This window comes from Crinia signifera, chromosome 6, assembly GCF_055691185.1.
Source record: "Crinia signifera chromosome 6, ASM5569118v1, whole genome shotgun sequence".
NCBI lineage: Eukaryota > Metazoa > Chordata > Amphibia > Anura > Myobatrachidae > Crinia > Crinia signifera.
Window position 1 is genome coordinate 47,639,748 of NC_139222.1, and position 22,288 is coordinate 47,662,035.

The following is a 22,288-nucleotide window of genomic DNA, read 5'->3' on the forward strand; positions in this document are numbered from 1 at the left end:
TGCTGGGACTCTTAGTTCCACAGCAGAATCAATAGTTAAATAAAAACACACTGACACCAGAAAAATAAAACGTTATTCAATTCAGAGCCCAATCATACAGATACTTACCTATCTTGACCCCGTAGGTAGGTAGAAAATACGAAGCAGTCAAATACGACTGCTTTGTAAATTTCCCTCCGGAATCCGAATTTGTAAATGAAATACAATGGCGATGCCAGTCGTATTCATTTGTTTTAAGAATACAAATTTTCATATTCTTAGTACATTTTCCTCCAAGCCTTTTCATGGGGATGCCTATGAAACGCTGGACGCTCCCATGAGAGTGACCCGTGCCGTCACCCCACAACCCCCGCCCTCACTGCTCCATGCGAATGGGGCGGCGAATAATCAATTTGTCACATCCGTTCACCCAAAGAGCCTGCACATGTGCACAAAACAACATCGCTTCCCTGTGCGGACATGAAGGGGAGCGTATGGACCAGAATGACCTCCCTGACCTACAAATATGCCAGCAATGCGTCTCCACTACTTCCAATGCCATTTCTCTTGTCTCCTAATTAAGGATAGTGTCATCAGGCAGGGAGACAGCGTATCGCCTTCTGTGGCACAGTCATGTGTTCAAAATACTGAGTCTGAGGCTCAGGGCAGCCGAGAGGAATGCCGGGCCCCGGTAAAGTTGGAGGCGTGGCCTAATCATGGGAGGTGTAGCAATTAGGTCACGTCCCCAAAATTATTACGGGAAGAGTGAAAAAACCCAAGGGGGGGGTGTTATTATCCCCCAACCCTTCAGCACTCACCTACAACATGTGCTGTGCTTACAGTAGGTTCAGCATGAGCTCTCACGCTGTCAGTGAGACTCTCATGTTGAGCCTGCTGACAGCACACCACATATTGTACGTCAGGGGGAGGGGGGGTCAGGCCAGGGCCCCCGCCAGGCCCCTCCAGCAAGCCCGGGCCTGGGTAATTAGTACCCGCTGTCCCCCTCTCGGCGGCCCTGCTGAGGCTTACACACTGCAAAATAAATTGCCTTTGAACAGTGTAGTATCCTTCTTTTTAAAGTGTTTTTGACCCGGTATTTTGAATACTGTATGAAGCTTTTACACTACACCTAGAACAGTGTTGACACACATAAAAATTGCCAATATACCATGTAGCTGCAGTGTGAAAGAAGTATAAGTTGAATTCTTGTCCTTAAGCCTCAAAGAGCAATATAAAAAACATAAAATGGTACTTGTTTCCTAGCACGGCGTCAGCGATTTTAATTGCAGGCATCGGGACCCAAAAAATCGCATCGATCGCATTGCATGCAACCAAATCGCATGCGATGCGATCGACGCGATTTTTACATTGGAATCAATGTAAAATGGTCCCTGAGACCCAATTTTACATTGGGACCAATGTAAAATACACCCTAGACCCCAATTTTCGTTAAAGGCTCAAAATAGACAGAAAATCGGGTCCATCGCATACCTTAACTTAAGGTATGCGATGACCCACGACGGGCGCCGTGCTAGGAATCAAGTACCCATAAAATTACAAATAGCAGTTAAAACAAAACATTATTGCAAGCTTTCTGTAATGAGACATCACAAGTGTGTACTATTTAAATTTACAAATTTTTGTTGTTGTTTTTTTTTTTTAAAGACAGTCACCACTGATCATGAGGGGTTAATGGTTTCTTTTATCTCTTTTAGTACATGCAGATCTGAAACTGCAAGCAGAGAATACAGGTAACTGTAAAACTTATTAATATTATTATTATTATTACTACTACTACCAAATATTTAAAAAGTGCGTCACAGAGAATAATTAACCATTCATAATGTGTCTGCCCCAGTGCAATTTACAATCTATTTTCCCTATCACCTATATCCACACACATGCAAAAACACACACACCACGCCAGGGTTAATTTTGTTGGGAGCCAATTAACCTACCAGCATATTTTTGGGTTGTGGAAGGAAACCGGAGTACTTGGAGGAAACCTTTGCAAGTGCAGGGAGAACGTACATCATTTGAAATAATGTATACATTCTGTAATGTGAGTAACAATTTATGTTTTCTGCAATATACCCTTTCCCTTACCCCTCTTTCCTTATTTGTATTTCTGTTTATTTGCTCCCCCCCCCTGGAACAATATAGATACTTATTTCATGTATAACATGTAAAAACTTTAATAAAATAATTACTCAAAAATATCTTAAGTGTAAATAAACCTCTATTAATGGTCACCAGTAAAGAAGAGAAGAAGCAAACAAAAGGGAAGGGAAGGCAAAGGGAATTATTGTTTGGTTGACCATCAGTGACCAGTTGAATAGTAAAAGGAAACACATTTATTTACCTCAGTTAGAGTACTAATAAATTGCCATAAACTATATTTTACTTATGTACTGGATGACATCTTGGAAAATTAGCAAAGTTGTCTTATACTGGATCATATTTTAAAGATTTGTCCAGAAATATTACTTCATTAGGAAGTTAGCAGTTCTTCTATGTTAGGAAGACCCCATAATTGATATACTCATTCATGCCCTGTGGGTTCAGGGTGTCACATCCACCATGGCGTTTGCCCAAGATCCCTGTACTGTGCCCAGTCCTGGACCCTCTAGGTGCACTAGAAACCATGGCGCTCACCTCTGCTATGTCTCTGGCTCCACTGGGGTATATGTGGCCGTGTTGTCATCGCGTGGTGACACTGGTGTATTGTGCTCCAGCTCCATGCAGGACATGAGTAGCATATCGCCATGTGTGTTTGTGCCTGGTCTGTGTCTGTGTAAAGGCCGGTGCTTGTGCAGCTGCATACAATCAGGGCTTCCCAGCCTCTCCTGCACGGCCCCGCCTCCCTCTCTGATTGCCTGACCAATCCCAGAACAGCTCACCTGGTAAGTACTGGCTGCTCAGGCTAGTCCAGCAGTCAGTACAATGATGTTGATCCCGTAGCATCATTGCTCCTACCTGGCTCTGTAGTACTCACTACAATCCTGAGCTTCTGCTCTCACCTGGCTCTGTAGTTCCCACTACAATCCTGAGCTTCCCCTGGAGAAGATCCTGCTGACTGTTTACTGCATCAAGTACCACCGGACTCTGCTTACCGCCTATGTGGACAGCGAGGTCAGATCCTCAAAGGGGTCTCACCTTGCCATACTCCCGACGGTCATTTCCAAAGGTTACCTCTGGCAGCAGCCACGACCATATACTGCAAGGATTCCTCTTCTTCAGTTATTATCATCCAATCTTCAAACCCTCATCCAATCGTCAAATCCTCATCCAATCATCCAATCTTGAAATCCTCATCCAATCCTCCAATCCGCAACCAATCATCCAATCTTCAAATCATCATCCAATCACCCAATCATCCAATCATCCAATCTTCCAACCTTCATCCAATCATCCACATCATCCAATCTTCCAATCTGCAATAGAATCTTCATTCATTCTTCAAGTCCTCCAATCCTCAATTCCTTCTGCAACCCTTAATTACTACACAGGTTTATATTCTAATCCACTCTTCAATTATATTGCAATATTCTTCAAGGACCAAGCTTCATCATCTATTATAATAGGTTCTGGACAATTGACTTTATATTTGCATACTTGCCATATACCGTTTTTATCATCATTATCACTGTCTACAATATCTTCATTAAATTCATTATATTTTATCCTCCTTGTTTCACTCCCTTCTGTCGTGGATGCAACCACCATACGTTAAGCACCCAGCCACCGTCACTCTCCAGCTGGTGCTTCTAAGAGCATGACAGTTTGTACTGACTCATGGATCCAGCATCAGGTCGAAAGAAGGGCACTGTTCCTGCACAACAACTGGCGGCTCGCCTGGATCAACAGGAGACCGCCTTGGAACAGGTTTATCAATTCCTCCAGGGCCTGACACAAAGTCTGGACACTATGCAAGCCACGTTGCAAAAAGGTCAAGGATCTGCAGTTACGTCTGCACCAACACCTGGACCTATGTCTTCTGCGACAGGAGTTACTGCTCACCTTCAACTCCCTACTCCAGATAAATTTGATGGGAACCCCAAAAACTGTAGGGGTTTCATCAACCAATGTGAAATTCATTTTGAACTGCAATCCTCATATTTTCCCACGAAAGGTCTAAAGTGGCCTATGTGATATTGCTCCTTACTGGCTCAGCCCTCAATTGGGCTTCTCCCTTATTGGAAAATTCTGATCCTCTATTGACAGACTATACCCGGTTTATCGCTACCTTCAAAATCACCTTTGATGAACCAGGGTGTATCAGTTCAGCCGCCACTGAAATCCTAAGGCTGCGCCAAGGATCCAGAACGGTGGGTCAATACCTAATTCAGTTCAAAATCCTAGCAGCTGAGTTGGCGTGGAATGAGGAGGCCTTTCTAGCAGCATTTATGAATGGACTCTCTGACAAAATCAAAGATGACCTTGCTGCTAGGGATCTGCCGATCAAACTAGAAGATCTCATTTCATTGTGCACAAGAATCGATTTAAGGCTCAGAGAGAGAAATCTACAGAAAACTCGATCTGATTCCAAGCCCAATTTTCTTGCTTCTAACCCATCTTCTTTACCAGCGGCAGAACCCATGCAGGTTAACCGTTCAGAACTTACACCAGCTGAGCGTAATCGACGCCAAGTTGAACGCCTTTGTCTATACTGTGCTGATTCCCAGCATTCCGTCGATTCCTGCCCTAAAAAGCCGGGAAAACGCCAGAACCTAATCTGTAAAAGAGAGGGCAGGTTAGGGGTAGTGAACACCTCTCTAAACAACCAAGATTGCATTCTCCAAGTTGCCTTGCAGGTTAAAAATCAGCTCAGACAGTTGCCGGCTCTTCTCGATTCAGGAGCAGCAGAAAGGTTCATCACTGCTGACGTTGTTAAGCGTTGGCATCTACCCACTACACCGCTTCACCACCCTGTGTGTCTCACCGCAGTGGATGGGAATCGTATACTGGGAGAGACTGTTACACAAAAAACTCAACCTTTAACGCTGCAAATTGGGCAACACATAGAAAGAATACAATTCTTTGTTATTCCCAAATCCTCCTACCCAATCATCCTGGGACTACCCTGGTTACGCATCCATAATCCCAGTATCAATTGGGTAACGTCTCAAATCCAAACATGGAGCACTCACTGTACAACTTCATGTTTTAACTCTTTGGTACCAATCCGTCAAGTCTCTCTCCAAGTACCAGAAGAATCATCCATTCAGTCCCAAGAACGCTCGGATGTGTTCTCTAAACAAATCAGTGATAAAGTACCTTCTCACCGGTTGTGGGACAGTTCAATCAAGTTAGTACCAGGGACAAAATCTCCCCGAAGTCGTACTTACTCTTCGTCTGTGCCTAAAACACAAGCCATTCAGTCATGGTCTCATCCTCAGACCCTCCAGGGCATCCGGAGATTCCTTGGATTCGAAAATCATTACAGCAAATTCATTAACAACTTCTCTACCATCGTTGCCCCAATAACTGCTCTCACTCGCAAACATGCCAACCCTTCCAAGTGGAATACCAAGGCCATTAATGCCTTTGTGTTACTCAAAAAGAAAATCATCTCTACACCAGTGTTGATTCAACCTGATGTCTCGTTGCCTTTTACTCTCGAGGTTGATGCCTCTGCCTCCGGCGTGGGTGCAGTACTTTCCCAGGTGAGAGCTGATTGCACCCATGTGGCTTTTTCTCCCAAAAGTTCTCCCCAGCAGAGCAGAACTATGTTATAAAGGATCAAGAAATATTAGCGATGAAAATGGCTTTAGAGGAGTGGCAGTGTCTTTTAGAAGGGACAGAAGTTAACATTGTCATTGTTCATAAGAATTTGCTGTCTTTGAAAAAAACTCAATGTCTTAACCCCCGTCAAACCAGATGGGCATTGCTCTTCTCAAAATTCAATTTTAGATTGTCTTCTCCTGGAGCAAAGAACCGAAAGGCGGATGCCTTGTCTAGGTCATGGGAGTCGAAGCAGGAAGCAAAATCCCATAAAGAAAATCCTATGGTCGTTCCACGCACTTGTACCATGTCCACAATGCAAGTTCCACCACCACCAGGTAAAACTTTTGTCAAGTCTAATTCGAGACAACAACTTCTTCGTTGGGCCCATGACTCTGAGTTTTCTGGTCATCCAGGGGTTCAGGCAACCTATGAATTCCTGTCACGCCAGTATTGGTGGCCAGGACTGAAGAGGGATATTCAAGACTATGTTACTTCCTGTTCTCACTGCGCCCAAAATAAATCCTCCAAACTTGCTCCAGTAGGTCCATTGAGACCATTATCCATTCCCAAGAGACCTTGGTCCCACCTGTCAATGAACTTTATCACCAACCTCCCACCATCAGATGGTTACACCACCATTTGGGTCATCATAGACAGATTCTCTAAGATGGCTCATTTCATACCTTTACAAGGGTTACCTTCAGCACCCAAACTGGCTGATCTCTTCATTAAAAAAATTCTTAGGATCCATGGGTCACCTGAGGAAATTGTGTCCGATCAGGGCATACAATTTATGACAAAATTTTGGCGAGCCCTGGGTAAAATTCTCAACATCCAGCTCAATTTCAGTACGGCATACCACTCACAGTTCCATAATGAAAGGGAGAAGGTCAATCAAGACATAGAGACTTTTCTTCCTTTACATGTCTCCTCCTCTCAAGAGAATTGGGTGGAAGTATTGCCATGGGCCAAGATTGGGCATGATCAATACCATTTGTCTTCTTCTTCTTCTTCCTTTTATTAACTGTGGCTTCCATCCTAGTGTTCCTGAATCCCAGCGAGTGCCGGTTACGTCAGTACCAGCAGTAACTTTGTCTCTCCAACAGCTTCAACAACATGGGGAGAAAGTCAGGAAGTCGCTAGCGAAAGCCTCACAAAGGTACAAAAGGGTTAAAAATCAGAGAAGAAGATCTACTCCTACTCTGAAAGTGGGTTACAAGGTATGGATGTCCACCAGAAATGCTCGTCTACGTATTCCTTTAATGAAGGTTACATTTTGTTCCATGGGGTCATTCCTGAGAACTCAAAGTCTCAACCCAAGTACCTGCAAAAGGAAAACACCAAGTTATCTACAAAATTTTTCTTTTCATGTGTCATTATTTAAATCATGCATACGAAACAAATTCTATTATGCCATACCTGAATCTCCTGAAGTTTCTACCCATAGGGGCTTCAAGTACGAAGTGGGTTACATTCTGGACTCTCGCATCCGGTTCAAAAAGTTACGGTATTTCGTCTACTGGAAAAGCTATGGGCCAGAAAAGAATTCCTGGAAATATGCCTCTGAGGTACATGCTCCTAATGTAGTGAAAAACGTTCACAGGAAACTCCCAAGTAAGCCTAGAGACTGTCCTGGGGCCACTCCTAAAAAGGGGGGTACTGTCACATCCACCATGGCGTTTGCCCAAGATCCCTGTACTGTGCCCAGTCCTGGACCCTCTAGGTGCACTAGAAACCATGGCGCTCACCTCTGCTATGTCTCTGGCTCCACTGGGGTACATGTGGCCGTGTTGTCATCGCGTGGTGACACTGGTGTATTGTGCTCCGGCTCCATGCAGGACATGAGTAGCATATCGCCATGTGTGTTTGTGCCTGGTCTGTGTCTGTGTAAAGGCCGGTGCTTGTGTAGCTGCATACAATCAGGGCTTCCCAGCCTCTCCTGCATGGCTCCGCCTCCCTCTCTGATTGCCTGACCAATTCCAGCACAGCTCACCTGGTAAGTACTGGCTGCTCAGGCTAGTCCAGCAGTCAGTACAATGATGTAGATCCCGTAGCATCATTGCTCCTACCTGGCTCTGTAGTACTCACTACAATCCTGAGCTTCCGCTCTCACCTGGCTCTGTAGTTCCCACTACAATCCTGAGCTTCCCCTGGAGAAGATCTTGCTGGCCGTTTACTGCATTAAGTACCACCGGACTCTGCTTACCGCCTATGTGGACAGCGAGGTCAGATCCTCAAAGGGGTCTCACCTTGCCATACTCCCGACGGTCATTTCCAAAGGTTACCTCTGGCAGCAGCAACGACCATATACTGCAAGGATTCCTCTTCTTCAGTTATCTTCAATTATTATCATCCAATCTTCAAACCCTCATCCAATCGTCAAATCCTCATCCAATCATCCAATCATCAAATCCTCATCCAATCCTCCAATCCGCAAGCAATCAAATCATCCAATCTTCAAATCATCATCCACATCACCCAATCATCCAATCTTCTAACCATCATCCAATCATCCAATCTTCCAACCTTCATCCAATCATCCAATCTTCCAATCTGCAATACAATCTTCATTCGTTCTTCAGTCATCCAATCCTCAATTCCTTCTGCAACTCTTAATTACTACACCGGTTTATATTCTATTCCACTCTTCAATTATATTGTAATATTCTTCAAGGACCAAGCTTCATCATCTATTATAATACGTTCTGGACAATTGACTTTATATTTGCATACTTGCCATATACCTTTATCATCATTATCACTGTCTGCAATATCTTCATTAAATTCATTATATTTTATCCTCCTTGTTTCACTCCCTTCTGTCGTGGATGCAACCACCATACATTAAGCACCCAGCCTCCGTCACTCTCCAGCTGGTGCTTCTAAGAGCGTGACACAGGGCTCCAAAATGAAATGTCCATTGGCTTTCTTTTCTGAGTAGAGCATCAGTGAGGTCACCCCCTTTGATCCATAAACTGATTTTTTCTAGTCCACATGCTTTGAATTTTTTCATTGAGATTCCATGTTGTGCAGAAAAGTGTCTCGCAACTGATGTTATCTTCTTCAAGTTCCTCAAGTAATTTTCAGCGTTGCGAATAGAGCCTATGGGCCAGATTCTCTAAGCTTCAAAAGTGATAAAGTGGAGAGTGATAAACAGACAGCCAATCAGCTCTTACCTGCCATGTCACAGGCTGAGTTTGAAAAATGTCAGGCAGGAGCTGATTGGCTGGCTGTTTATCACTCTCCATTTTATCACTTTTGAAACTTAGAGAATCTGGCCCTGTATGTTCTAAGATACGTTGTTTGAGGGGTTATTTTGTCATACCGACGTATCTTTGGTCACACCCACATGAAAGCAATATATAACACCCTCTATCTTACAATTAATGTAATCTTGAACTTGAATGGTTTTACCAAATCTGTCCACAATGTGAGCTGTTATTGTCATAAATTGGCATGCTTTACATTGGCCACATTGATAAGTGCTCCTTACTTGATTTTTCAGTGGTTGGGTTCTTATGAAGGGACTTTTGACCAACTGATCATTTAGGTTTTTGGCCCTACACCAACTCATTGATACTTTGGGGCCTAATTTAGGTGACAAGGTTGAGTCCAAATGAAGAATTGGCCAATATTTCTGTATGATATCCTTAATGGTTTTCCATTCCTGACAGAAATCTCCTATAAAACATATTGTATTATCCTCATATTTTGTATTTTTTGGCTTGAAGATCAGGGCCTCTCGATCTAATATGAGGGCATTTTGCATTGCCTTTTTCGTGGATGTGTGTATATCCTCTTTCTTGTAAACGCAATGTGAGTACCTTACTCTGGAGTTTGACCTGGCACTCATCAGAGGAATTTCTTCTAAGTTGCAAGAACTCTCCTTTAGGAATGTTTTCTATTGTGGGTGGAAAGTGGGTGCTAGTATGATGTAGTTAATATTATATATTTTTTTATTGTTTTCTTTGATGACCTGTATTATATGTGATTTGGAAAATGGAGGAAAAGACTCTCTTTTTGTCGGGGCACTCTTTGTCAAATGGTTTATTTCAAAACGTATATCTAGTTTTAGATCAGATTTGTTAAAGGGGGACTTGATGGGTTTCTCAAGTATGCATCATATAAGACAGTTTTAGTAGAACATATTTTAAAAGGTCAGGGAGTGACCCCTGGTATGAGTAATGTAATCACTAAAATTAACCTTTATTGTAATATCTTAAAATTAGTACTAGACATGGACACACAAAACAGATAACATACAAAAAAAGATACGTATACCCTTCAAAACTGATAGGGTAGTACACTTATGATAAGTGTAAGGGGAGTGCGTTCCTCCTGATGCCTGTATTATTGAGAAAAAGGGTTGTGATAACAACAATGGCTACAGGCTGTACTAGTTTGTGCCTAGGGGCTACAGTGTTTACCATACACATGAAACAAACTGTTATTGTATTTTGATCCTTGTAACATAGTTGCGATCTGCCTCTCTATGAAGAGTTTTGTTAGGTTACACTATATAGTATCCCTTATGATAGTAGTGCATAGCCTATGGGTCTAAGTTGAACAGGCTTATAGTAGTCATAAATAGAAATACACCACCAGAGAGAATGTACGCACTGACAGTATCTTAAAGTTAATAAATTTTCACAGTGAATATCTTATATGCAGCTTAAGCGAAAATATAAGTAGTAGGTACAAAAATAAATATTTAGGCAACAAGGAATTTTTTTGTTTAATAAGGGGTCTCCTCCCTCGGTTTAAAGGAGTGAAAAAAAGGAACAAGAGAGGAAGAGAATAGGCCCCACAGGTTTCCTTGGTGTTAGTGCGCCAACTTTATATACCTATAGTGTGGCAGTGAGTACAGCTGTTCGCAGCCAGGTCTCCCTAGTTGTTACTAGTCGTACTCCGCCACACCGGCTTCCACTGAATGTGGTCAGTGGGCTTTTAGAGGTATTGTGGGACGTCGACCTTGATCCCTGTTACCCTTGAGGTGGCTGCTGCCCAGCTTTGTATACCTATGACAAGGTTAGGGGTTCAAAGGTTTCCTTCAGTGGGGTCACCCCCTCTGTGTACTAACAAGGCCCTGGTTTTGTCAGGGTATGCTGAGGGGCTTTTTTAGGTATTGCGGGTGAGCGGACCTCAAATCACCTAGGGTTTGGATAGGGATGGAAAGGGGGGGTTTGGCTGTCCAATTAATTTATACCTGTGACAGGGTTGTGGGTGCCATGGGTTTCCTGCCAGAGGGGTCACCCCCACTGTGTACTAAAATGGCCCAAATTTCTGTCGGCTTCCGTCAGTGTCTTCTAACACTGAGGGGCTTTAAAGGTATAATGGGCAAACACAACCCCTAACTAGTGGGTATAAAGTTGGAGATAGCAAGGTGATGAAGTTTAAATGCAATATCACAGTTCTTGGCTGGAGAAAAATACTGGAATCTAATTGGAGCAAAGAGTTAAGCCAGTGTACCAGTCTAAAGCTCCGCTGTTATGAAACAGTGAGGGAAAAAAGGGGAAAAGGGGAGAGAGAGGAAAGGAAAGAAAAAATGAGAGGAAAAAAGGGAGAGGTAAAGAAAAAGAAAGGAGAGAAGAGAAAGGAGAAGGTAACAGACGGGAGGAGACCGTGGATACCTCCTTGTTCACCCCGGGGGTCAGATCCAGGACCTCGCCCGAGTATGCGCCGCTGTCAGACTGGAAGGTTAGTGTGTGCTGCGCCGGCTGCTCAGGGAGAAGTGCATTAGCTGGGACCTGTAGTGTCGCAGCGTATCGCTGCTCCTTTGCCGCGTGCGTTCCCAATGCTGTAAGTGGGTTCCCACGAGCGCGTCCTCCCGCCCGCTGTCAGATGCTGGGAGGGGAGTGTGTGCCCGGGATCTAGGGTGTCCTAGCGTAGCGGCGCTACTAGGTAGCGTGTGAACCTGCGTCCTGCGGTCGGCAGCGTGTCTCAATGCCTGCTTCCAGCCGTCTGACGTGAGGAAATGTCAGCGGTATGGGGTCTGACCGGGGGATGTCAGTGGGGACGTCCTTGGCAGTCCAAGTGTCCCAGAGCGCTGCTATCAGCGTGTCAGGGGACCACAAACGATCGTTTCGCCGTTAGGCTTTTTCAATGTGTGTAGGGGGTGGTTCTATCTGGTGCTCTTAAATAGCATGTAAATGGAATCATCTAGTACTGATTGGTTAGTGGGTGGGGGGGGGGAGTGTAATACTCTCACCTCCACCTGATTATTGGGAGAAAGAGATTGGGACCAAAATCCCAGGTGTGTACGCTCTCAAGGGAAGATCATTATTATTATCTCTAAAAATCAGCTTGTAGCGGACAGGTAGAGTAAATTGGGAATAAAGGTAAAGCATAAGATGCGATATATCATTGAGTGAAAAATATTTATATATATATATATATATACATTTCTTGTGTTGTATATACAGACGAATGTATGTACATGGGCAAATTAATGCGCTGCGAATATTCGCAGGATAATAGACAAAAATCCCCAAGTATGTTAGGGGGAAGAAAAAATATATTTTATTATATATACAACAAAATAGTGTTATATTGTGAGAAATATAGAGTATATGCACAAATGGTTTGTACATAGAGACTCCATTTAATAGAGGCTTACATTGACAAGCTAATAAATGAAAAATTGGAAAGGATTTTTGTTACATTGCCACGATCAAATTTTCAATGGACTGAAAAAGTGCTCATAATATTGAGGATGTTTAAGGAAATAAAGCCAATTAGAGAGTGGGAATACCGGTTAATGAAAGAATATATGCAGTAAGTATTTATTGTTATTGAAACAGAAAAAAGGGACAGTAGATGACTTCTCACTAGGGGGAGTTCATATGAGAATTTTTTATTATTATTATTTTAGGTTTTGAGATTGTATGACAGGTTGTATGGGGGCAAGAAAACTTCAGATTGCTGAAAAAATATTCTTCGCTAATGGACAGAGCGAACTGTGCTGGAAATTCGGTGTGGAAAAAAAGTATGCATATGAAAATGCATATATATCTTTGTTGAAAAGAGGAAAGATCAAAATTAATTAAAATTAAAAATTTGATGTAACAGATGGAGATACCATCCCAGATGTCCTTGGGTGTTGTGCCATCCTGGAATGAGAGTTTGTATATGGTATGTATTCAGAGGAAGGATCCGAATGTATTGTTTTCGTTTAGTCCCCAAGGATTGGTAGTGTTAAGTTCAAAGATCCATCTACATTCTTTCCTGAGGAGTTCTTTTGTGATGTCCCCTCCTCTGATACCGAGTCTTACACTCTCCAAGCCAAATATTTTCAAACCTTGGGGGGACCCTCCATGATTGGTCAGGAAGTGTCTGGCCACCGATGTCAGTTTCTTCATTTTGTGTGTATCTGATTCGGCATTACGGATGTTGCCCACATGTTCTAGGAGTCTCAGTTTCAGTTTCCTGCTTGTCATGCCGACATATTTCATTCCGCATGGACATATCAGGCAGTACACTACCCCCAGTGTTTCACAGCTCATGAAGCTCTCAATTCTCAAAGTTTTTCCAAAACGATTAGTAACTGTATTTTTCTTGGTAATATAGCTGCATCCCTTGCACTTGCCGCATGGGAAAGTTCCAGTTATTTTAGGTTTGAATTTTGGGATTCTCTGAAAATGGCTTTGCACAAGTCTGTCCCTCAAGTTTTTTGCCCTCCTCCAACTGAATTGAGGGCCTTTGGTGGTAATGGTGTCCAGGTCTGGGTCCATTTGTAGGATTGGCCAATGTTGTTTGATAATGTTTTGAAGCTCCTTCCATTCATCACAAAAATTTGTGATGAATCTGGTTGCTGATTCCTTGTTCTCTTTTTTGTTTGTTGGGAAAATAAGGCCTTCCCTTTCTTGTTTGGAGGCCAGATGTTTTGCCCATTTAACCGATCTCTTGCTATATCCTCGTTCGACCAATCTGTTGGACAGTTCAATGCTTTGGTCCAAAAAGATCTCCTTAGTTGAACAGTTTCTCCTTAACCGTAGAAATTCTCCCTTAGGTATGTTCTTAATTGTAGGGGGGAAGTGGGCACTGTCCTTGAAAAGAACGCTATTGGTAGCTGTTTCCTTTCTATACAGTTTTGTCAGGAGTTGATGGTTATCTGAACGGTAGATGGTGAGATCCAAGTAAGTAATCTGATTTCTACTGATGCAATGGGTGAGTTTGAGGTTGAGGGTATTGTTGTTGAGTCTGTCAATGAATTGGAGAAGGCTTGTCTGGTCTCCTTGCCATATCAACATAATGTCGTCGATATATCTTACCCAAGTGACAATTTTGCTGGTGTATGGCTCATTGTCTTCTGCAAAGACGTGTTCCCTTTCCCACCATCCGAGGAACAGATTGGCGTAAGTGGGCGCACATGCCGCGCCCATTGCTGTCCCTCGGATTTGCAGATAATATTTGTCATTAAAGGTGAAACAATTCCTTTCGAGGACAAATTGCAGTAGTATTAGTAGAAATTCTCCAAAGTCATCAATACCTTCCATGGTGAGGAAGAATCTGATTGCTGTGAGTCCTAGGTTGTGAGCTATGCTGGTATACAGGGACTCAACGTCCAGGGTCACCAGCAGTTGGTCCTCCTCAAGGTAGATGTCATGAATTCTGGCCAGAATGTCCCTTGTGTCTTGTACATACGATGGTAAGGTTAAGACATGGTGTCTGAGATGTTTATCAAGAAATATACTAGCTTGTTCCGATAAACCATCTATCCCAGAGACTATTGGCCTTCCAGGTGGATTTGATAAATTCTTGTGCACTTTGGGTAACATGTAAAAGGTTGCAGTTTTGGGGTGTTCCACAGATAGAAAAGAGTGTTCGCTTTTGAGAATTGTACCTTTTTTGTAAGCCTCATTAATCATGCGTTCATACAGGATCTTGTAATTGTTGGTAGGGTTAAACATCATCTGTTTGTAACAGTTGGTATCCAGAAGTTGCCGATGGGCTTCTTGTATATAGAGGTCTTTGGGCCATAAGACAATATTGCCTCCTTTGTCCGAAGGCTTGACAATAACGTCCTCCCAGGATGATATTTCCTTCAGAATATGTTGTTCTTCCGGAGTTACATTGGAGTTTTTGTGCGGCCTTTTTTGTGTTGTCAGTTGGTTCATATCTCTAGAGACAAGGTCAAGGAAGATTTTGATCTCAGGACTGAGGTTCTCCTGGGGCATGAATGTACTTTTCTTTTTGTATATGGTTCGACTTGTTCTCCCTTCTGCATTTGTGGGTGGATCTTGTAAATCCTCCAGAATTTCGATCATTTCTAGATCTTGTTGTGTAAGATCTTGTTCTGAAGGTGTGTTTGGGGGTCCATTGCTGTTTGGACTGGCTTGTTCCTTACTTGCAAAGTATTTTTTAAGCAGTAGTTTGCGGCCATACAGACGTAGGTCTTTTTCCCACGTGAAGCGGTTCAGTGATGTGTTGGGGGAGAAGGATAGTCCCTTGCTGAGAATTTTGGTGTGTTCTGATGTGAGGCACCGATCTGTCAAGTTAATTACTGTTAGTTTGCCTTCCTGGTTTACTGTACTTTCCTGATCCTCTGGGACTGTCGCTCGGGTTGTTGAAAGTCCCAAGTTCTCCAGTCCCTTCTTTTTCTTCTGCCCTCTCCGGATCTTCCTCTTCCTTGGTTCCGTTGATGTCCTCTGCCCGATGGGCCTACCTCTAAAAAAGGAGCATTTGGTCTTTGAGATGTAGATGGTGGTTCATCATTCTCTGAGAATTCTGTTTCAGATGAGCTGTAGTTGTAATTATAGGTAAATTTTCGGTTTTGGTTGCTATTGGTGTTTGTCCATTTAAAGATATTCCCGTTGGAGAAGTCCTTTTTGTCTCTCAAGAACTTGCCTTTTTTCCTTTCAATAATAGTGTCTTCATATTTTTTGAGATCTTCCTTTTGTTGTTCAAATTTCCTCTGAAAATTGAGGTCTTTTTCAAAAGTCTCAAGTTTGGTTCCAAGGTCTTGTATAGCTTTGTCACAGTCACTTAATGTGAGCATATTATGTTTGGTTAGTATTCCCATTAGTTCCATCGAGCATTTTAGGAGACATGTTTCCCATTCTGTCTTGAGAGCTTCCGTGGCTAGGTCGAAGGTGGGAAAGATACGTGGTCTCAGTCCCCTTGGTACTATTTTCTGCTTGATGTAGTTGTTAAGGGTAGTAACTTCCCAGTTGAGACGTATTTGTTTTTGCATAGAATTTTTTAATAAGCGTAGGTCATCCTCCCATAGGTTGCCTTCGGTGGATCCAGAGATTTTTGTAGGGAAGATGTCATCCATGTTATCATTGATATTCCATTTGGATGCCAACTCTTTCCTTAGGTTGAAGGCCATTTTTTTGTATTTGGTTGCAGATTTAAGATCCCCAAGATGTCTCCAATAATTGTTTAAGGAAGGTTATGTCACCAAGAATGTGAACTAAATGTTTTAGGTTACCGTGCTACTAGTATGAATAAACTGGGAAACCCAGTAACATGAAGGTCGATTTTTAAGGGAATAGGGGAGGGGGATAGACCAGTGCACAGGTATAGTTTAGAACAGTAAAGAAAATATATATAGATCCACAATGAATTAAGTATAAGTACAAGTAAGAAAGACTTGTTTGAAATTACAGGTGTGGAGGTGCTCCCTAGAGAGTAATTATAAGTAATTTGGAAAATGGAGGAAAAGACTCTCTTTTTGTCGGGGCACTCTTTGTCAAATGGTTTATTTCAAAACGTATATCTAGTTTTAGATCAGATTTGTTAAAGGGGGACTTGATGGGTTTCTCAAGTATGCATCATATAAGACAGTTTTAGTAGAACATATTTTAAAAGGTCAGGGAGTGACCCCTGGTATGAGTAATGTAATCACTAAAATTAACCTTTATTGTAATATCTTAAAATTAGTACTAGACATGGACACACAAAACAGATAACATACAAAAAAAGATACGTATACCCTTCAAAACTGATAGGGTAGTACACTTATGATAAGTGTAAGGGGAGTGCGTTCCTCCTGATGCCTGTATTATTGAGAAAAAGGGTTGTGATAACAACAATGGCTACAGGCTGTACTAGTTTGTGCCTAGGGGCTACAGTGTTTACCATACACATGAAACAAACTGTTATTGTATTTTGATCCTTGTAACATAGTTGCGATCTGCCTCTCTATGAAGAGTTTTGTTAGGTTACACTATATAGTATCCCTTATGATAGTAGTGCATAGCCTATGGGTCTAAGTTGAACAGGCTTATAGTAGTCATAAATAGAAATACACCACCAGAGAGAATGTACGCACTGACAGTATCTTAAAGTTAATAAATTTTCACAGTGAATATCTTATATGCAGCTTAAGCGAAAATATAAGTAGTAGGTACAAAAATAAATATTTAGGCAACAAGGAATTTTTTTGTTTAATAAGGGGTCTCCTCCCTCGGTTTAAAGGAGTGAAAAAAAGGAACAAGAGAGGAAGAGAATAGGCCCCACAGGTTTCCTTGGTGTTAGTGCGCCAACTTTATACACCTATAGTGTGGCAGTGAGTACAGCTGTTCGCAGCCAGGTCTCCCTAGTTGTTACTAGTCGTACTCCGCCACACCGGCTTCCACTGAATGTGGTCAGTGGGCTTTTAGAGGTATTGTGGGACGTCGACCTTGATCCCTGTTACCCTTGAGGTGGCTGCTGCCCAGCTTTGTATACCTATGACAAGGTTAGGGGTTCAAAGGTTTCCTTCAGTGGGGTCACCCCCTCTGTGTACTAACAAGGCCCTGGTTTTGTCAGCTTCCGTCAGCATAAGGGTATGCTGAGGGGCTTTTTTAGGTATTGCGGGTGAGCGGACCTCAAATCACCTAGGGTTTGGATAGGGATGGAAAGGGGAGGTTTGGCTGTCCAATTAATTTATACCTGTGACAGGGTTGTGGGTGCCATGGGTTTCCTGCCAGAGGGGTCACCCCCACTGTGTACTAAAATGGCCCAAATTTCTGTCGGCTTCCGTCAGTGTCTTCTAACACTGAGGGGCTTTAAAGGTATAATGGGCAAACACAACCCCTAACTAGTGGGTATAAAGTTGGAGATAGCAAGGTGATGAAGTTTAAATGCAATATCACAGTTCTTGGCTGGAGAAAAATACTGGAATCTAATTGGAGCAAAGAGTTAAGCCAGTGTACCAGTCTAAAGCTCCGCTGTTATGAAACAGTGAGGGAAAAAAGGGGAAAAGGGGAGAGAGAGGAAAGGAAAGAAAAAATGAGAGGAAAAAAGGGAGAGGTAAAGAAAAAGAAAGGAGAGAAGAGAAAGGAGAAGGTAACAGACGGGAGGAGACCGTGGATACCTCCTTGTTCACCCCGGGGGTCAGATCCAGGACCTCGCCCGAGTATGCGCCGCTGTCAGACTGGAAGGTTAGTGTGTGCTGCGCCGGCTGCTCAGGGAGAAGTGCATTAGCTGGGACCTGTAGTGTCGCAGCGTATCGCTGCTCCTTTGCCGCGTGCGTTCCCAATGCTGTAAGTGGGTTCCCACGAGCGCGTCCTCCCGCCCGCTGTCAGATGCTGGGAGGGGAGTGTGTGCCCGGGATCTAGGGTGTCCTAGCGTAGCGGCGCTACTAGGTAGCGTGTGAACCTGCGTCCTGCGGTCGGCAGCGTGTCTCACTGCCTGCTTCCAGCCGTCTGACGTGAGGAAATGTCAGCGGTATGGGGTCTGACCGGGGGATGTCAGTGGGGACGTCCTTGGCAGTCCAAGTGTCCCAGAGCGCTGCTATCAGCGTGTCAGGGGACCACAAACGATCGTTTCGCCGTTAGGCTTTTTCAATGTGTGTAGGGGGTGGTTCTATCTGGTGCTCTTAAATAGCATGTAAATGGAATCATCTAGTACTGATTGGTTAGTGGGTGGGGGGGGAGTGTAATACTCTCACCTCCACCTGATTATTGGGAGAAAGAGATTGGGACCAAAATCCCAGGTGTGTACGCTCTCAAGGGAAGATCATTATTATTATCTCTAAAAATCAGCTTGTAGCGGACAGGTAGAGTAAATTGGGAATAAAGGTAAAGCATAAGATGCGATATATCATTGAGTGAAAAATATTTATATATATATATATATATATATATATATATATATACATTTCTTGTGTTGTATATACAGACGAATGTATGTACATGGGCAAATTAATGCGCTGCGAATATTCGCAGGATAATAGACAAAAATCCCCAAGTATGTTAGGGGGAAGAAAAAATATATTTTATTATATATACAACAAAATAGTGTTATATTGTGAGAAATATAGAGTATATGCACAAATGGTTTGTACATAGAGACTCCATTTAATAGAGGCTTACATTGACAAGCTAATAAATGAAAAATTGGAAAGGATTTTTGTTACATTGCCACGATCAAATTTTCAATGGACTGAAAAAGTGCTCATAATATTGAGGATGTTTAAGGAAATAAAGCCAATTAGAGAGTGGGAATACCGGTTAATGAAAGAATATATGCAGTAAGTATTTATTGTTATTGAAACAGAAAAAAGGGACAGTAGATGACTTCTCACTAGGGGGAGTTCATATGAGAATTTTTTATTATTATTATTTTAGGTTTTGAGATTGTATGACAGGTTGTATGGGGGCAAGAAAACTTCAGATTGCTGAAAAAATATTCTTCGCTAATTGACAGAGCGAACTGTGCTGGAAATTCGGTGTGGAAAAAAAGTATGCATATGAAAATGCATATATATCTTTGTTGAAAAGAGGAAAGATCAAAATTAATTAAAATTAAAAATTTGATGTAACAGATGGAGATACCATCCCAGATGTCCTTGGGTGTTGTGCCATCCTGGAATGAGAGTTTGTATATGGTATGTATTCAGAGGAAGGATCCGAATGTATTGTTTTCGTTTAGTCCCCAAGGATTGGTAGTGTTAAGTTCAAAGATCCATCTACATTCTTTCCTGAGGAGTTCTTTTGTGATGTCCCCTCCTCTGATACCGAGTCTTACACTCTCCAAGCCAAATATTTTCAAACCTTGGGGGGACCCTCCATGATTGGTCAGGAAGTGTCTGGCCACCGATGTCAGTTTCTTCATTTTGTGTGTATCTGATTCGGCATTACGGATGTTGCCCACATGTTCTAGGAGTCTCAGTTTCAGTTTCCTGCTTGTCATGCCGACATATTTCATTCCGCATGGACATATCAGGCAGTACACTACCCCCAGTGTTTCACAGCTCATGAAGCTCTCAATTCTCAAAGTTTTTCCAAAACGATTAGTAACTGTATTTTTCTTGGTAATATAGCTGCATCCCTTGCACTTGCCGCATGGGAAAGTTCCAGTTATTTTAGGTTTGAATTTTGGGATTCTCTGAAAATGGCTTTGCACAAGTCTGTCCCTCAAGTTTTTTGCCCTCCTCCAACTGAATTGAGGGCCTTTGGTGGTAATGGTGTCCAGGTCTGGGTCCATTTGTAGGATTGGCCAATGTTGTTTGATAATGTTTTGAAGCTCCTTCCATTCATCACAAAAATTTGTGATGAATCTGGTTGCTGATTCCTTGTTCTCTTTTTTGTTTGTTGGGAAAATAAGGCCTTCCCTTTCTTGTTTGGAGGCCAGATGTTTTGCCCATTTAACCGATCTCTTGCTATATCCTCGTTCGACCAATCTGTTGGACAGTTCAATGCTTTGGTCCAAAAAGATCTCCTTAGTTGAACAGTTTCTCCTTAACCGTAGAAATTCTCCCTTAGGTATGTTCTTAATTGTAGGGGGGAAGTGGGCACTGTCCTTGAAAAGAACGCTATTGGTAGCTGTTTCCTTTCTATACAGTTTTGTCAGGAGTTGATGGTTATCTGAACGGTAGATGGTGAGATCCAAGTAAGTAATCTGATTTCTACTGATGCAATGGGTGAGTTTGAGGTTGAGGGTATTGTTGTTGAGTCTGTCAATGAATTGGAGAAGGCTTGTCTGGTCTCCTTGCCATATCAACATAATGTCGTCGATATATCTTACCCAAGTGACAATTTTGCTGGTGTATGGCTCATTGTCTTCTGAAAAGACGTGTTCCCTTTCCCACCATCCGAGGAACAGATTGGCGTAAGTGGGCGCACATGCCGCGCCCATTGCTGTCCCTCGGATTTGCAGATAATATTTGTCATTAAAGGTGAAACAATTCCTTTCGAGGACAAATTGCAGTAGTATTAGTAGAAATTCTCCAAAGTCATCAATACCTTCCATGGTGAGGAAGAATCTGATTGCTGTGAGTCCTAGGTTGTGAGCTATGCTGGTATACAGGGACTCAACGTCCAGGGTCACCAGCAGTTGGTCCTCCTCAAGGTAGATGTCATGAATTCTGGCCAGAATGTCCCTTGTGTCTTGTACATACGATGGTAAGGTTAAGACATGGTGTCTGAGATGTTTATCAAGAAATATACTAGCTTGTTCCGATAAACCATCTATCCCAGAGACTATTGGCCTTCCAGGTGGATTTGATAAATTCTTGTGCACTTTGGGTAACATGTAAAAGGTTGCAGTTTTGGGGTGTTCCACAGATAGAAAAGAGGTCCTGGATCTGACCCCCGGGGTGAACAAGGAGGTATCCACGGTCTCCTCCCGTCTGTTACCTTCTCCTTTCTCTTCTCTCCTTTCTTTTTCTTTACCTCTCCCTTTTTTCCTCTCATTTTTTCTTTCCTTTCCTCTCTCTCCCCTTTTCCCCTTTTTTCCCTCACTGTTTCATAACAGCGGAGCTTTAGACTGGTACACTGGCTTAACTCTTTGCTCCAATTAGATTCCAGTATTTTTCTCCAGCCAAGAACTGTGATATTGCATTTAAACTTCATCACCTTGCTATCTCCAACTTTATACCCACTAGTTAGGGGTTGTGTTTGCCCATTATACCTTTAAAGCCCCTCAGTGTTAGAAGACACTGACAGAAGCCGACAGAAATTTGGGCCATTTTAGTACACAGTGGGGGTGACCCCTCTGGCAGGAAACCCATGGCACCCACAACCCTGTCACAGGTATAAATTAATTGGACAGCCAAACCCCCCCTTTCCATCCCTATCCAAACCCTAGGTGATTTGAGGTCCGCTCACCCGCAATACCTAAAAAAGCCCCTCAGCATACCCTGACAAAACCAGGGCCTTGTTAGTACACAGAGGGGGTGACCCCACTGAAGGAAACCTTTGAACCCCTAACCTTGTCATAGGTATACAAAGCTGGGCAGCAGCCACCTCAAGGGTAACAGGGATCAAGGTCGACGTCCCACAATACCTCTAAAAGCCCACTGACCACATTCAGTGGAAGCCGGTGTGGCGGAGTACGACTAGTAACAACTAGGGAGACCTGGCTGCGAACAGCTGTACTCACTGCCACACTATAGGTATATAAAGTTGGCGCACTAACACCAAGGAAACCTGTGGGGCCTATTCTCTTCCTCTCTTGTTCCTTTTTTTCACTCCTTTAAACCGAGGGAGGAGACCCCTTATTAAACAAAAAAATTCCTTGTTGCCTAAATATTTATTTTTGTACCTACTACTTATATTTTCGCTTAAGCTGCATATAAGATATTCACTGTGAAAATTTATTAACTTTAAGATACTGTCAGTGCGTACATTCTCTCTGGTGGTGTATTTCTATT

The 22,288-nt window shown here is 42.8% G+C and overlaps 1 protein-coding gene across 2 annotated transcripts in view; it reads left to right on the forward strand.

Annotated features, from left to right (window-relative positions):
• Positions 1 to 22,288, forward strand: part of SLC43A1 (solute carrier family 43 member 1) — a 229,498-nt gene that overhangs the window by 144,651 nt on the left and 62,559 nt on the right. For both annotated transcript variants that reach the window (XM_083146125.1, XM_083146126.1), the window contains exon 10: positions 1,695 to 1,730. In XM_083146125.1, coding sequence (XP_083002251.1) covers positions 1,695 to 1,730 — 36 coding nt within the window. The remainder of the gene's footprint in view (positions 1 to 1,694; positions 1,731 to 22,288) is intronic.